This window comes from Leptinotarsa decemlineata, unplaced genomic scaffold (assembly GCF_025532065.1).
Source record: "Leptinotarsa decemlineata unplaced genomic scaffold, Ldec_3_MD MMD2_tig00000010_RagTag_RagTag, whole genome shotgun sequence".
Classification (NCBI taxonomy): domain Eukaryota; kingdom Metazoa; phylum Arthropoda; class Insecta; order Coleoptera; family Chrysomelidae; genus Leptinotarsa; species Leptinotarsa decemlineata.
Window position 1 is genome coordinate 7413167 of NW_027412538.1, and position 15677 is coordinate 7428843.

The 15677-nt window shown below is 32.2% G+C and overlaps 3 protein-coding genes across 3 annotated transcripts in view; 2 read left to right on the forward strand and 1 right to left on the reverse strand.

Moving 5' to 3' along the window:
* Nucleotides 1-1103: 1103 nt before the first annotated feature.
* DNApol-epsilon58 (DNA polymerase epsilon subunit 2) lies at nucleotides 1104-8078 on the forward strand. Its single transcript, XM_023170656.2, has 8 exons — nucleotides 1104-1268; nucleotides 1320-1874; nucleotides 1928-2047; nucleotides 2101-2242; nucleotides 5442-5677; nucleotides 6646-6829; nucleotides 7665-7841; nucleotides 7899-8078. The coding sequence occupies exons 1-8, from the start codon at nucleotides 1198-1200 to the stop codon at nucleotides 7983-7985; spliced, it is 1572 nt and encodes a 523-aa protein (XP_023026424.2). The 5' UTR covers nucleotides 1104-1197; the 3' UTR covers nucleotides 7986-8078.
* LOC141480811 (uncharacterized) lies at nucleotides 2318-3787 on the forward strand. Its single transcript, XM_074171309.1, has one exon. It carries the CDS (start codon nucleotides 2501-2503, stop codon nucleotides 3359-3361), a length of 861 nt encoding a protein of 286 aa, XP_074027410.1. The 5' UTR covers nucleotides 2318-2500; the 3' UTR covers nucleotides 3362-3787.
* Nucleotides 8079-10334: 2256 nt separating the features above from the next.
* Nucleotides 10335-15677, reverse strand: part of Hph (HIF prolyl hydroxylase) — a 33685-nt gene continuing 28342 nt past the window's right edge. The window contains exon 4 of the mRNA XM_074171310.1: nucleotides 10335-12642. Within this exon, the coding sequence (XP_074027411.1) occupies nucleotides 12614-12642 (29 nt within the window). The 3' untranslated portion in view covers nucleotides 10335-12613. The remainder of the gene's footprint in view (nucleotides 12643-15677) is intronic.

Below are 15677 nucleotides of genomic sequence, written 5' to 3' on the forward strand. Positions count from 1 at the left end.
ATTAATTGCTTCAACCAACAGAAACGCGCTAACGTTTTGAATGGACTAAATAGATGAATTCATCGAATCAACCGGTGGACTCATTGGTGAATAAAAGAACTCAGGCGAGTTCCTTTTTGCGTGAATAACTCAATCTGGAATATATAATATTAGTGTGAACAAAACGCACCTATCAACAACACATATAGATTGGCTAATGTAGATCGGTCAATAGTGAGACTAGAATTACGTTCGATTTTTTTGAGAAATCATACGTACCATTTGATCACATATTTTGATTAACAAACTCAAATTGCCCTTTCATTGAAATTGAAATGAACTTCTTGGTTTATTATGTTTTTTGAATATTTTGTTTTTACCAAAGGTATCTTATACAACGTTATACTTGGATTATCACTTTTGGAACACCCACATAAAAGGCAATATCGCCTCATTTCACCCAGTACTTCAAATAGCGAACGACAAAACGAGTCTATTATCAATAAAAATAATTTTTTATATTTCCAAGAAAAAATAATAGTATCGTCAACATCATTTATCAAGGATCAATTGATAACTAAAATTAATAGGAATATCTTTCTATATAGATTATCCAAGAAAATATCGACCATTGTCGTCATCTTGTGTCATCAAATTTCTGAAACGAAAGCACATCCTATCATTCACCACCGGTTTTTCATCGTGATGGGTCTGATGTACACCCATTGGTTTCATCATCAATTCACACGTTTTGCCGCCAACTCGATGAAATTTCAAACGGTTAAATGTTAATCTATGTACATATACTAACGGTTGATTTTTATACCCAGAAGTGAGTTTGTGAAATAGTTGATTTTTCCACTTTTGGATTGCCATATCTCCGAAAGTACACAGGAACGCCATGTTTTGATTTCAGATTCGCGATCAGCGGACAAAACTAGGTTTTGTCATGTATCCGAATAATTGCCATACCAAAAATCATTTAAACGGTTTTGTCGGTTTTATTAGTCCTCCTGTATATTTCTTTTCAGGAGCATTTGTCAACCAAACCACTTGGTTAACCGACTAAACAAACGGAACATGACATTTAATAAATGAGAAGAACAAGAAATGAAAAGAGATCACTCTTTATGTATAATTATTTTGGCGGGAAAATAAAATGTAAACAAGAGCTATTTCCTTCATTTCACTTTTACTGTACCAATTATCAATTACGAAATGGATACAACTGATAAAGTCCAGAAAAATTTACAAAATGCACTCAAGTTGAGTGGTTTCAACATTCGAAGGTGAGACGTGGTTATAAAATATGTATTTGTATCTTATTTTAAATTTTTCAGAGAATTTTGTTGCTTGTTGGTAACATCTTTCATAGAAGGAGGTGTAGATTTGAATGATGGCATGGCATTCGAAACAATGATCAGGAATTTATGCGCTAGTTTAGAAAATCAATGTCTTGCAGAAAAAAGCATCGAAAAGGAACATATTGAAAGAGCTATTGAAGTCTGCTTGCATTCTGGTTATGATAGATATGAATCCATTTTTAATATTATTAATGCTTTTGATTTTCCCAAACTATCTTACAACCCTGACCGAAAACTGTACTTTATAGATAAGAGTAGGTCTACTTTGTTGGCGAAGGCTGACATCAAAGCAAAATTGTTTTTGGATCGTTATTACACAATTCTGCAAAGAACAAAGCGTAATTTTCAGCAGAAAGTTTCTGCTGGAGATAAGAATCAACTGAAATTACAAACTGTTGATTATTTACTAACTCTTTCCAATGTTACATTAGAATTTACTCTTATATTGGGTTCTCTCATACAAGTTTCAGAGGGAAAATGGCATTTGGAAGACCCAACCGGCATGGTCGAGCTCAATTTAACTCATGCCAAGTAAAAACTTGTTCACCAGCTTGTGGAATATTCATTTATTTACTATTTTGTAGATTTCATGCTGGTTTCTTTATGGAGAACTGTGTTGTTCTAGTAAATGGTTACTATGAAGACAGAATATTGCATGTATCAACAGTTGTTCTACCCCCTGGAGAAGAATATGCAAATTCTAGGTAAGGTTCTTCAACTACTCAATTCTGTTACAATAAGTTTTTTTTTATTTCAGAATATCATTTGGAAGTTTAAATTATTTTGGTGGAAATTCAAGTGTGCCCTTGAGAGATTCTCTCAAGTTGAAGGAACATCTGAATCAAAATAAGAGTAAACCTATTTTGTTTTTCTCTGATGTGTGGCTTGATCATCAGCTGGTAAGTTTAGGTAACAAAAGTTTCAGGGTTTCAGTGAAAACATTATGCAGTTTAAAACCTATTTTTTGAATTTCCCGCTAGTGGAGTAACTCCACCTCCACCTACTGCAATGGAAGATGAGTGATAAATTCAATTTTCAATGTTTAGTTGTCTAAATATAAATATGAAAATAATAACAAAAACTGACATGGGAATAATTCATTTCAAGTAGACATTGAATTACTAATAATGTATATTAAACAATAGGTGTTGACAAAAATGGATAAGAAAATCAGAAAACTCTCCTTGAAAGACTTTGTTAAAGACTCCTCATCCAATATCAGGTTGAACTCAATCAGACATCCTCGTGATCTTAATTTGGGTGGCACAAAAATTCACAAAAAAAAATACGAACCCAACATAAATGTTGTAAGGAACAAAAACAAGAGTCATTTGAATCGAATTGAAAAACCGAGTTTGAGTCAGAAAAATGCTCAAAATAAATCGAAACAGAGGTTAATGCAATCTACAGGAGTGTTTTCAGAAGGAGTTGGGCCTACTATAACATCACCTATCGACAAAAAGGCAGAGGTGAAAAAATCAGGAAAAAAGACAAATCTTCATATATCAACTAGTGAAAAAACTTATCAGGAGTTGGGTAAAAAAAAGAGGATGGACCTTTTTAATGAACTTGTTGAATATCAAAGCTCCAGTGACAGTGAAATGGAAGAAAGACATTCTTTTGTACCTCATCATTGGAATATCCAAAATGAAATGAAATTCGATAATGAATTGCTAGCGATATTTGAGAATATATCAAATACTAAAACTATGGTTTGGCAGATGCCTTCTTCTTTGCCCTTCGAAATGAATCCGAATGTTTCAAAAACAAATGAAATTGTAGATCGTTGCTTAACAGACTTTCCCCAAGGAAAAATCGGAAAAATGTTGATACGAAAGTCTGGGAAGATTGAAGTTATTTTTGGCAATATAAAATATGATTTGATATCACAATTGGAACTATGTTATGAGACATTGGTATCTTTAAATATTGAATTGAAAAGGTCATTGGTTTTGAAAAAAGTAGATAATGAATGTATACTAGTTCCCAACTGGAGTCGCTTGATGCAAGCAAATTAAATGATACTACCTAGTGAGGTATCATTTCATATCATAATGTACAAATTTTTTATTCAATGTGGGTTGAAATAGTATCAAACGCCACAAACTTAATTTATAAATATGTTTTATTATTGAAAGTATTAAATACAAGTGTGGAATATTAGGATCTTTTATTAGCACTTTTAAAAAAATTGCTTGAGTTATGTCAAAACATTACTTAAATAGGAGGTATTCTCCGATATTCAAAAATATTTCTCTCTAAAATCGAATGATGTATTGGGCCATTCTTGCGATGCCTATTATTATTTTTTGTTGAGAATCTATATTTTATTAATATGTATTAACGAATGTACTTTTATGTTGTGGATGTATTCATTATTATTTAGAATTGTAGATGACTGTCAATGAGATATCTTCAAATAATATAATATATTTTGTCATCAAGTCTACTTTTTCTTTCAGCACAAAAAATCGAAAGTGGTTTATCACTGTAAACTCCGATGGAAATATAGAAAGTGTACCAAAATTTGTTGTACTAGTTAAAAGTAATAAATTTAAAATTTGCAAACCACAAACTTAATGCACTGTCTCTGAAAATCAAGTATCATAAACTATCAGTAACATGAAAAAATAAAGCATATGTACTGATAATAGATATAATAATAATAATAATTCATGTGTATTGTCTTACAAATATTCCATTTATATATCATATCATTTAAAGTTGACTTACTTTTCTGATTCTTGTAAATTTGACAAAATCACCCCACTTCCTAAGAAATGATTTTAGATTAATAGTTAAGGAAAACGAATAGGTAGCTGATGATTGAATTGTTTATTTGGAGCCACTTGAGAAAATTCTCATCGTGCTTTTTTCATTGGGGTTTGATATTTTTATCTAAATTTATCGACGAACAAGAAAGAAACACAAAAGATGAAACAACACTTAAAATTAACATAATCTAAATATATAAAAATTCATTCAATGAATAAAAACCTTTCATTTAAAATTTTTTTTTGAATATCAATAAATTATGTTCTTCCCTCAGACTATAATGCATGTAAAATTTATTTTTTGTTCTAGTATAATGGTGATGAACACTTTCATTCATATTGAAAGTTGATTTGTTTTTGAATACTTGAATACATATTTCAAATATAGTTATTTTGTCCGCATGATTCTCGGCTCAAGACATTGGCAATACAATGTGAAGTCCTTTTTTGACAACAAATGCAAATGAGTCATGGAAGGCCTATCCCAGTAGTTGAGTCATGGGTAAAACTGTTCCCAGATTCATTAAAAAAATATTTGAGTTCACCTTAGAAACTAAATGTTGGCAATGAGCATTCCAGTTCAAGCTTCCATCAAAAATTCCCAGGAACTAAACTTTTATTGGATTTTGAGTATGTGACATTAGCAGCAATGAAACTGAAGTCTTCGATCTTATTCTGTCGATTGTGAAAGTGAATAATATCTTTCAAGTTAGATAACGATCCCAAATGCCTCAAACCTCTGAAATATTGTTAGTGCTAGTGTTAGCCAATGCATAAGTACCTTTGAAATTCAATGAATTTCGATATTTTGAGGGCTAGTGCCCTTATATAAAAACTGAATTTTTCATTAGGATAGATGTTGGTAAAGGCAATTTAATTTGATGACTTTCATAAACAGATATGAACTTTCATATTTGGATATTTGATAGGAAGATTTCAAAGGTAAATGAAGAAAGTTCAGTTCGAATCTTATTACCAGTGGTAGTAATTTGCAAAGCTGAGCTTTGATATTGTGGTCTCCGAATGAGAATTCCACTAACAAGGACAATCCTTAGTAAAAATGGTGGTGACTACAAAATAGTTATTCAACAAGGGACCATTCCACCATAAAGCAAAATGACCAAGTGAGCTAACCACAATTTAAAGGGACATAGCAGTTCAGCAGTGGCATAGCGAAATATATATTTTATGAAGAGTTGCTCTCAAGAAAGCAGTTTGTTGATGGTACAAATGATTTTTCAGATAACAGGGTTATTTATGAGTTTTTGCAGGATGAAAAACCTGACATTTTCGAGTATCTTACAATAAAGTGTATCTGTTTCAGATATTTGAGAAACTGGAGTTTCTCTTTGCGGGTTTTGAGGATATTCCGCCTATAGCATTCATTTTTATGGGAAATTTTATGTCAAACTCCCAAGGAAATGAAACGATGCAAACTTTGAGAAAACTATTCAAAAAATTGGCAGAGTTAATACTGAAATATCCTGGTATTTCCACTGAGAGTGAATTCGTATTTGTGCCAGGTTTAGCTGACCCTTGTACTCTACATATTGTACCAAGGCAAGTTTTTATTATTTACAAACTTTTAATTTACTGAATCTGCAGAAATCGGCAATAGGTAAAACAGGTGGATGCATTTGATTGTGTGAGTAATGAAATGATGATTAGTTAATTATATAATGTTTGATATTGAGGATATAAATATTTGTAGTAAATTGGTTGGGAAAAAAGCTTTTTGATAAGAAAGGAAAAAATTCAAATTTCAATTCAGCATCAGTAACACTCAAACTATTCACCTCATCCACAATTTCGAGACTCTCATTATCTATTCGTTATTTGTATATTGTACGTTACAAACAAAATTGCTTTGGATTTGTCCTCATTGATGATTAGGTAGTAATTTGACGTTGCTTCAATAAAAGCTTTCAGATCTCGATTTATTTGGGTGCAAGCCCTTCATGGAGACAAGCTGTGATAGAGATGAGTGTCGTCAGCGTACATGTTTGAATACTTTTCATCGAATGGAATGTATAAATAGCATACATTAAAGGTCTCTTAATGTAACCTTGTGGTACACCAGAATTACTTACGACAGATATTGGGATTGACAACCATCTCTAGTCATTTTTTGTTGGCGATCTTTCAAGAAAGATTCGATTAAAGAAATTATGTTGGTTTCACTGGAAACAAGTACGGAATCATTGAAAAAGCCGTTAAGTAATCGCATATCTAAATTAAATAGATTCTGGAAGAAACAAAAGTTATAAGTGTTAAATTGTAATTTTAAATACGTTTACAGATTGAAATTATCAATAATTGATTTTTTGAATGATTATAACATTCATTAATGATTTTAGGATATGTAATGAGTAAAAACAGCTCTAACAAAATGATATTTTTTCATAAAGGCCTGTAACTTCATGTTTCACGTGAAATTAAATGAAACAATTTTTTAAGTTTATTGTTTATATATGTATATAAGCTAGCGTATACTATCAAAGTATCATTATTATTCTCATTTTTTTTAGGTTGGGCTTACCCGATTATGTAACAGGAGAAATGAAAAGATTACTTCCTAAGGCTATTTTCCCCACAAATCCTTGCAGGCTTCAATATTGTAATAGAGAAATAGTGCTATTCAGGGCAGATCTTGTTCCAAAATTCTTGCAAGGTACTTTGCATAAACCCCCCAAAGAGCAAATTGTAGATTGTGTGAGTATTATCTTTATATAGAGTCTATATACAAAGGTATTATTATAATTTGTTTTCCTATATGTCAAATAAAGTTCTCCTAACTTGATGGATCGTGCAAAGAAGTAACTTTCGGACACACACTGGAAGAAAAGAGCTCTCAAACAGCTACTTTCATATGAATTGTAATTATCTTTTAATATGTTTCATTCCGTGTATATTATCTTATAAACATAAACTGGTGTTATTGTTCGCACCTTGTTTAACGTGTCTCGTGTTGTTGTAAACAATCTGAAGAGATTAATAAAGTATCTATCTAAGTAAACAATCTGAAGAGATTAATAAAGTATCTATCTATCTATATATTGAATTACATAAAAGAAAAATATTTTTGACACAAATACGTTTATATGAACACGGAGTTATAGAAAAACACTTTTTCAACATTCGTTATGGGATTGAATCAGATATCATTAACAGGATTGTTACACAATATAGTTAATGAAAGGGGTCAAATTTCACTTACATGGAACACTCACTCTCACTGGTGTACATCTGATGTTTCGTCACTGTCCCTTCAGCATCAAATTTGGATAACAAAATTACGACTTTATGTCATGAATGAGTTTAATCTAATCATGTCATCCATGACAGTATGTAATGACATTCATTAGCTTATTTGAATAAATCCCAGCCATAGGAATATTGTTTAAATTGAAAGGGGTATATTTTTAGGAGAGATTAATTTTTTGGAAAAGGGAGGTTTTGGCTTTCTACTTCTCCACTTAGTTCTAATTCAAATATGAGAATGTATAGATCAAAGTTGTTTTATTATGTGTGCTTTTTTAATCTTCAGATTAAGAGGACAGTAATAAGTCAAGGACACCTAAGCCCTTTATCATTGAATTCTTTGACAGTCCATTGGGATTATGACTACACTTTGAGGCTGTATCCCTTACCTGATTTAGTTGTTGTTGGAGACAAGTTTGAGGCCTATGCTGAAGATTATAAAGGTTGCCTTCTAGTAAATCCAGTAAGTATGTTTGAACTTTTTTTAAATCTTGACATTTGAATTTTGAATTTTTTTCAGGGATCTTTCTGTGAGGGCTTCCAATTCAAATCTTATACACCATTTTCCAATACTTGTGATGATTGTGACTTAGACATGCAGACTTAGTTATTTTTATTTTGAGATTCCTCGGAAAACATATTTGAAAGAAAATTGTGATATTTGTAACAAAATTTTGACATTTTAAAAAGTTGTCGTTTATCTTGTAGTTTTGTCTTTCACTCGGCTTTAGTACCTTTTCAGACTTCATTGAGACCTCTACAAACATGGAGATTTATGAAGCAATGTGAGCCATGGGATGTAACTCCAATTATATTATGGATAATACAGTTTTAAAGAATATTACTGGAGTTTTTTCCCAACACCAAATCGTTATTTTTAAAACTTCGACACGTGTTTCGATCACCAAGTGATCATCTTCAAGAGGAAGATTAAACTGGAAACTTCCCTAAGCTAATGCTATTTATGCTATACAGGTATACCACCCATACAGGTATACCACACCTAAATTAATTTTACAATTTGCCTTATCTATTATTTAACAATATGTCCTTATGTAATGTTTAAATGTTATAGCTATATATATTAACAATTTTCAGCTAAATAAAAATTGATTTCACAATATTGCCTATCTAAATTTATTTTTACAATGTGTCCTCATATGTAATCAGTAAATCCAATATTATTTTAACAAGCTATATAGTATGCTATTTGGTATTGGTCCCTCATCGTAATTCATAATATTATTATGTTTACTTATTTCTACACTCTCATAGACATCTAGTTGCCTGTTGTTATATTGTCTATTAATGAACTGAAGTCTATGGAATGGTTTTGTTGCAAAATATGATGGGCGACTGCTGATTTTTCAGGTCTTCAATATTTCAAGTGTGCTATGTGTTTCTTGTATCTTACTTTAATAGATCTTTTTGTCTGTCCATATTTTGCATCGCAGTCCTTACATTCAATTGATTTCTCGACTTTGTCTTTTGGTCTTCCCAAAAGGCTCTGTAGTGTATGACTTGTTTTAAAAACCACCTGCATACCTAGTTCCTTGAAAATCTTTCCAAAGTTCTCGTATATTGGTGGTATGGAACTGAAATGTATTCATCTTGGTTTTCTTCCTTCCTGAAAGTCGAGATTTCATTCATTCTTAACCTAAACTTCTTCCTTATTATGTCATCTACAATACCCCTCGAGAAACTGTTAGTGGCTGCTATTCCCTGTATTGTACATTTTTCTTTTGTGAACCTATCATGATACCTCCAACACCTGATATAACGCATGATAGGTTCACAAAAGAAAAACGTACAATACAGGAAATAGCAGCCACTAACGGTTTCTCGAGGGGTATTGTAGATGACATAATAAGGACCAATACCAAATAGCTTACTGTATAGCTTGTTGAAATAATATTATTGGATTTACTGATTACTACACAAGGACACATTTTCATTTCTTTATTTTTGTTCAATTGTTCTATTTTACTTGTATTTTGTTTCACTATTATTTCATTTCAGGTTTATTTTGCTTAATATAATTGTTATTTTCAGCTATTCATTTTTAATTCTTCTTTTTAGTTGTTTCAGGGATTTCAAATCAATTCATATAGTAGTCAATGGGAGTCCGAACTAGTGAAATTCAACATTGTAAAAATAAATTAAGATGGGCAACATTGTGAAATAAATTTTTATATAGCTGAAAATTGTTTTTATATATATATATATATATAGCTATAACATTTAAACATTACATAAGGACATCTTCTTCTTGAAGATGATCACTTGGTGATCGAAATACCTGTCAAGGTGTTAAAAATAACGATTTCGTGTTGGGAAAAAACTCCAGTAATATTCATTACCTACACACACCAAAGGTTCCATAAATACAGTTTTAGTTATGATTTAACATAATATCGAGAACTTGGTAATTTGTATGGCTAAAACAATATTGAAATTATAATCAACTTTATACAATATTAGGAGTCTAACTTGTCACATTTTTAAGATTTTTATTTTCCATTAGATAGTTTGAAAAAATATTTCCATTTGGCATTGGCGAATGCCAATGATACTTCCGAATTGTGGTTTGTTTAATAATGATTCAAAATACACACTTTAATGTGGGATTTCTACTTGAAAGCAACACGTGTTTCGCTATTTAATAACATCTTCAGCGTCACACGTGTCGCAGTATTGTAAACATTCAAGTGGAGATCTCGCGTTAAAGTGTGTTTGTTGAATACGATATAATTGACTTTCATCCAAGTATTGGTTACTTTTATCATATTTCTGTTAAGGATATTTGAAAATCAAAATTGCTGCGATTATGAATGAAAAATAACTTCCTTGTTTTCTCTACAGCAAATAGATTTTGAACACTTGAAATGCATTCATTGAGAGAAGACGGACTTTTCTAATAGTGATCTCAATACATTTAGAAATAAAAACAAAGATATCAATTCACTGTACATGTATTAGTTATAAACATATTACCATAACTTCAAAAATCCAATAATTATAATAGAAAATAATATACAGTATTATCAGTTTGTTAACACATCCTAATTTAAGAAAAAAATATAAAAAAATCGCTCTTACAAACTGATAAGCACCAGTTTTTAAAAATTTAAATCACTTTATGTGAATAGTTTCTTTCAGGCACGTACATTGTGATATACTACTAAGTAATGATCATATAATCATCCACAATTTTTATTTGCTAACATAATTTTCAGGGTTATCTAAAATGAGACAGACCTAATATGAATAGATTTCAGGTCTATAAAACTTTGACTTGTTGGTTGGACACATTTGTATCTATTTTTGCATTCAATAATTTGAACTACCTAGAATTATTGAACTTTGGTACATATTTTTCCCAGTTTTTATCGAGCTATGAAAAAAAGGTCTATTTCTATTTCACTTTAAAAAAGTAAAAACCAGGTATCTAAAATATGCCGTCTCACATTCTCAGATAATAGAGCTGATCCCACAAGATTTTTCATTTTGTGATGATGAAATAATCTCAAAATCATTGTGATTTTTATCGTCACAAATATGGAAATAACTTTTTAATTTTCTACAATATCAAAACTATTGAATGTGGAATGAAATAACATAACATACCAAAATTAAATCTCTCAATTCATTTCCCGAATACATAACCATAGAAACTTGAAAATAATCAAGTCTTTTGGAATCAATTATTTTTATTCTATTAAGGTTAATTTAATATAGTAGAAAATTAAAAAAAAAATAGATATTTTTTCAATTTATGGTGCTTTTTTAGAAAAGATGAGTTCCTAAATTCAACAGAAAATTTCAGATGGTTTACTTTACCCAACAGATACAGGCCAACGTTTAAAATGGGCCAAAAATTAATCTATGGTAATCAATCGGTGGACTCATCAGTGAAATTAAGAACTCGTCTGAAGTACACTCACATTGGTTCACCAGAAAACACTCAGAAGTCCCAACTTCTTCACAAAAGGGTATAAACTGACTAAATACAAAAAATATGTGTCTTTTATCAATTTTTTTGTTGGTTATTATTTTGACAAGCGACATTTTTCTTGTGGTCCAACAAGAAATAGAAATACTTACAAATTATAGAGTCTCAACAATCTCATGATAATTTATCGAGTTCACCGATGAATATTTCATTAAATAATATCATTTAGCCTCAAAAGTAATGAACCAAGTTGTACAAGTTCAATTTAAATACCGAAATTAACATATTTTGAGAAATCTTCAACAAAAATTTCAAATGCTTGAACCATCTGCTTATCTAGACCTAGTTTATGTCAGATATTTGTAATAGAAAATTGAAAATTATAGTTTGAGATGAATGCAACTCATTAAAAAATTGAGACTACATCTTTGATTTTTGCATTTATTTTTCATGAAGAAGGAATTCAAAAAACCTCAAGACTCAATATTCTTGGAATTTAATAATGACAATTTAACAAAATTCAATATTGGCATCAAATATTCCAAAACAAACAAAATATTGACTTTATTGAACCATAAAAAAAATTGATAACGACAGTATAACAAAAATATGTCATGCGTTTCATCATATTAAAGTATTCTGAGCGAAATCATTTATCTCCACCATTGCTATAATCTATTTAAAAAAAAAAATGGTGACTGAAGCACTTATACACTTTTTCATAAATATTAATGCAAAGTTTTTGAACATTCTAGAAAGAATACTTATAGAAGTAGAAGTATTTTCTTAAAATATTCATTACATTTTTTATTACAGTTGATATATTTTTAGATTGTTTAAGAAATAAAACTAAGTTTTGGAGCTACAATCCAAGACTTTGAAATTGGGACTTGCCTCAGTCTGACATTGTATCAACTTTTTTAACTGAATTACTTCCTTTCATAGTCATTTTTTTTATCAATATTTTTGATGAAGCTGAAAGGAAAGTTTTGTTTTTTGCCAGTATAATAACTCCATCACAACGAATTCACATAATGACAATGTAAGATAAAGTGAAATTGAATACCTGAAAAATATGCTGCCCAACACACAATATGTTTACGTAATGGCTAAGATTGATTATTCCAAATATCACATGTTGAATATCCTAACAATAACAGTGTTTTTACAAAACTCACAAATATATGTACACGGACGTATAACTGTCTCAAAAATGTTTGTTCTTATGCATTCAGCAGTTATTTGTTCTACAGTGTTCTCAGTCTGTCTTAGGCCGATGCTCGTCATTTCATATGTCTACCTTCTGATCTCCCTGCAAAAAACATTTGCTTTCAATTACGTTAATTGAATACAATACATACATACACACACACAAACACATATAAAATTATTCAGTCCTTTTTGAGAGGTCACCATCAATCGCAATATAAATATTATATATGTTGTGAAAACATAAATATCTAGAATTTACTAATGAGAGACATAAGAGCCCAGTATTGACCGAGCGCAATTCAAAGTCCGAATTGAACCGCATCTTGTGTTTTCAGTAGTTTCAGCTTCGACTTTGGAGACATTTTCAAAGAGCTATCGTTACACAGAGTTTTCAATCTGCCTACACTTCAGGTAGTGACACGCTACAAGAGTTTTCTGACTTGAAGCTGGGGCCTCATCTGCCTACTCCCAAACATCAACTGTGACTTCGCCGATCAACACGGACTTTAGATTATTAGATTGTTGACCGCGGAAACCTTTCTGAACTGAAGTGGTATCCCAAGCGTACATCCATTCGCCTTTGATACAATCACAAAGTTTCGGCAAGATCGCACTCTTAATTATCATTATGGTAGGTTGAAATAGCGCTGCCTGGTGTTGGTTTCTGTTTTTTCAACTAATCTTTTTGCTGGATGTATATCATATTCTTCTGGACATAATTTGTGTTTTTTCATAAATTGTTTGCCTCTGTTCCTTTGATGCGTTGCCTGCAGTTAAGGCCTCAGTTGTGCAGCTCTATTTTGTTCAGGTGCCCTCTCAATGGACAGTGTCCAGTGAGAAGCCCTGTCCCTGCTTTGTTGAAGAAGTTCTTTAGTTTCCTTCTCGGGCAGTCTCCTCATGAAGGATTTTATGTGTATGTTCCTTGTTTGTTTGAAGGTGATTGACAATGTTTCGTGATGAATTTCACTAGTTCGGACTTCCATTGTCTACTATATAAAATGATTTGAAATCCCTGAAACAAGTAAAAAAGAATAATTAAAAGAATAGTTGAAAATAACAATTATATTAAGCAACAATAAACCTGAAATGAAATGATAGTGAAATAACCTACAAGTAAAAATATAATAATTGAATAAATAAAAATTAAAGGAATGCAAAAAAGAAAATAATAAAAATAAAAAGTGTAGAGATTCCAAGTCACGTTAGTTCACGACGTTTCGATTGTTGGTATCTACAATCGTCTTCGGGTGATGACTGGACTGATTCCTCCGAGAGATGACTATTTTATAGGTCGTTGAAATACTTTCACTTTCTCTACTTTCCATTTTCCGCTTCACTGATTCCGTGAGAGATGACCGATTTGGCGGGAGTTGGTCATTTTCCGTTTGATGATGGGTTTCCATATGTTTCGTATATCTACGCTGGCCTGGCTGAATACGTTGTTGGACAACATGTATGCGGCTTCCTTAAATTTTCTCCTGGACCAATGTTCCTCTCTGTGCAAGATCTCAGCTTGGGACCACTCGATGTTGTGTTGATGGGTCCAAACATGGTCTGCTATTCCTGATTTGCTGGTTTCTCCTCGCTGTGTGTGCTTCTTGTGCTCGGCAATGCGAACATTCAATGGCCTCTTAGTTTCACCAATATAGGATTTTCCGCACTCACAGGGTATCCGGTAAATGCAATTCTTGGAATCGCAGTCCGCGTTTGAGGGCCTGGTTTTCGTGAGGCTGCTACGGATAGTGTTACCGGATCTGAAACAGGTTCTAATGTTGTACTTGGAACCAATTCTTCTTATCCTCTCCGTGCTTTTGGGCTCTGTAATACAAAGGAAGGTCTCGAGAAGGAACTAGACATCATCAAAAATGATCTTCAGCGGAATGGATACTCCAAAACGATGGTAGAAAAGACTTTGACTAAAAGACAGCAGGAGCCTCGCAAGGAAGAGAAGCCGTCACAACCAGTGCTTGCACTTCCCTACATCAGAGGATTATCGGAGAGGATAAGAAGAATTGGTTCCAAGTACAACATTAGAACCTGTTTCAGATCCGGTAACACTATCCGTAGCAGCCTCACGAAAACCAGGCCCTCAAACGCGGACTGCGATTCCAAGAATTGCATTTACCGGATACCCTGTGAGTGCGGAAAATCCTATATTGGTGAAACTAAGAGGCCATTGAATGTTCGCATTGCCGAGCACAAGAAGCACACACAGCGAGGAGAAACCAGCAAATCAGGAATAGCAGACCATGTTTGGACCCATCAACACAACATCGAGTGGTCCCAAGCTGAGATCTTGCACAGAGAGGAACATTGGTTCAGGAGAAAATTTAAGGAAGCCGCATACATGTTGTCCAACAACGTATTCAGCCAGGCCAGCGTAGATATACGAAACATATGGAAACCCATCATCAAACGGAAAATGACCAACTCCCGCCAAATCGGTCATCTCTCACGGAATCAGTGAAGCGGAAAATGGAAAGTAGAGAAAGTGAAAGTATTTCAACGACCTATAAAATAGTCATCTCTCGGAGGAATCAGTCCAGTCATCACCCGAAGACGATTGTAGATACCAACAATCGAAACGTCGTGAACTAACGTGACTTGGAATCTCTACACTTTTTATTTTTATTATTTTCTTTTTTGCATTCCTTTAATTTTTATTTATTCAATTATTATATTTTTACTTGTAGGTTATTTCACTATCATTTCATTTCAGGTTTATTGTTGCTTAATATAATTGTTATTTTCAACTATTCTTTTAATTATTCTTTTTTACTTGTTTCAGGGATTTCAAATCATTTTATATAGTAGACAATGGAAGTCCAAACTAGTGAAATGTATGTTCCTTGGTATGTTTTCCCAGTACTTTCTTTGTTTCCTATATACCCACTTTTCGAATTTGTTCCATAACAAATTCTTTGATACTCCCACAGCTGGTACAGGAACTATATATGGAGTTGTAGATCCTTGTCTGGCACACCAATTGGCTTTTTTGTTGCCTGCGATGCCTAAGTGTTCTGGCACCTAGTTTATTGTCAATCTGTTCCAGCAATCTTCACAGCATTCTCAGACCAGTCTTGTTGTCACTTTTGGTTTCGTCAGTGCCCCAAGTGTAGCCTTTCTGTTAATATT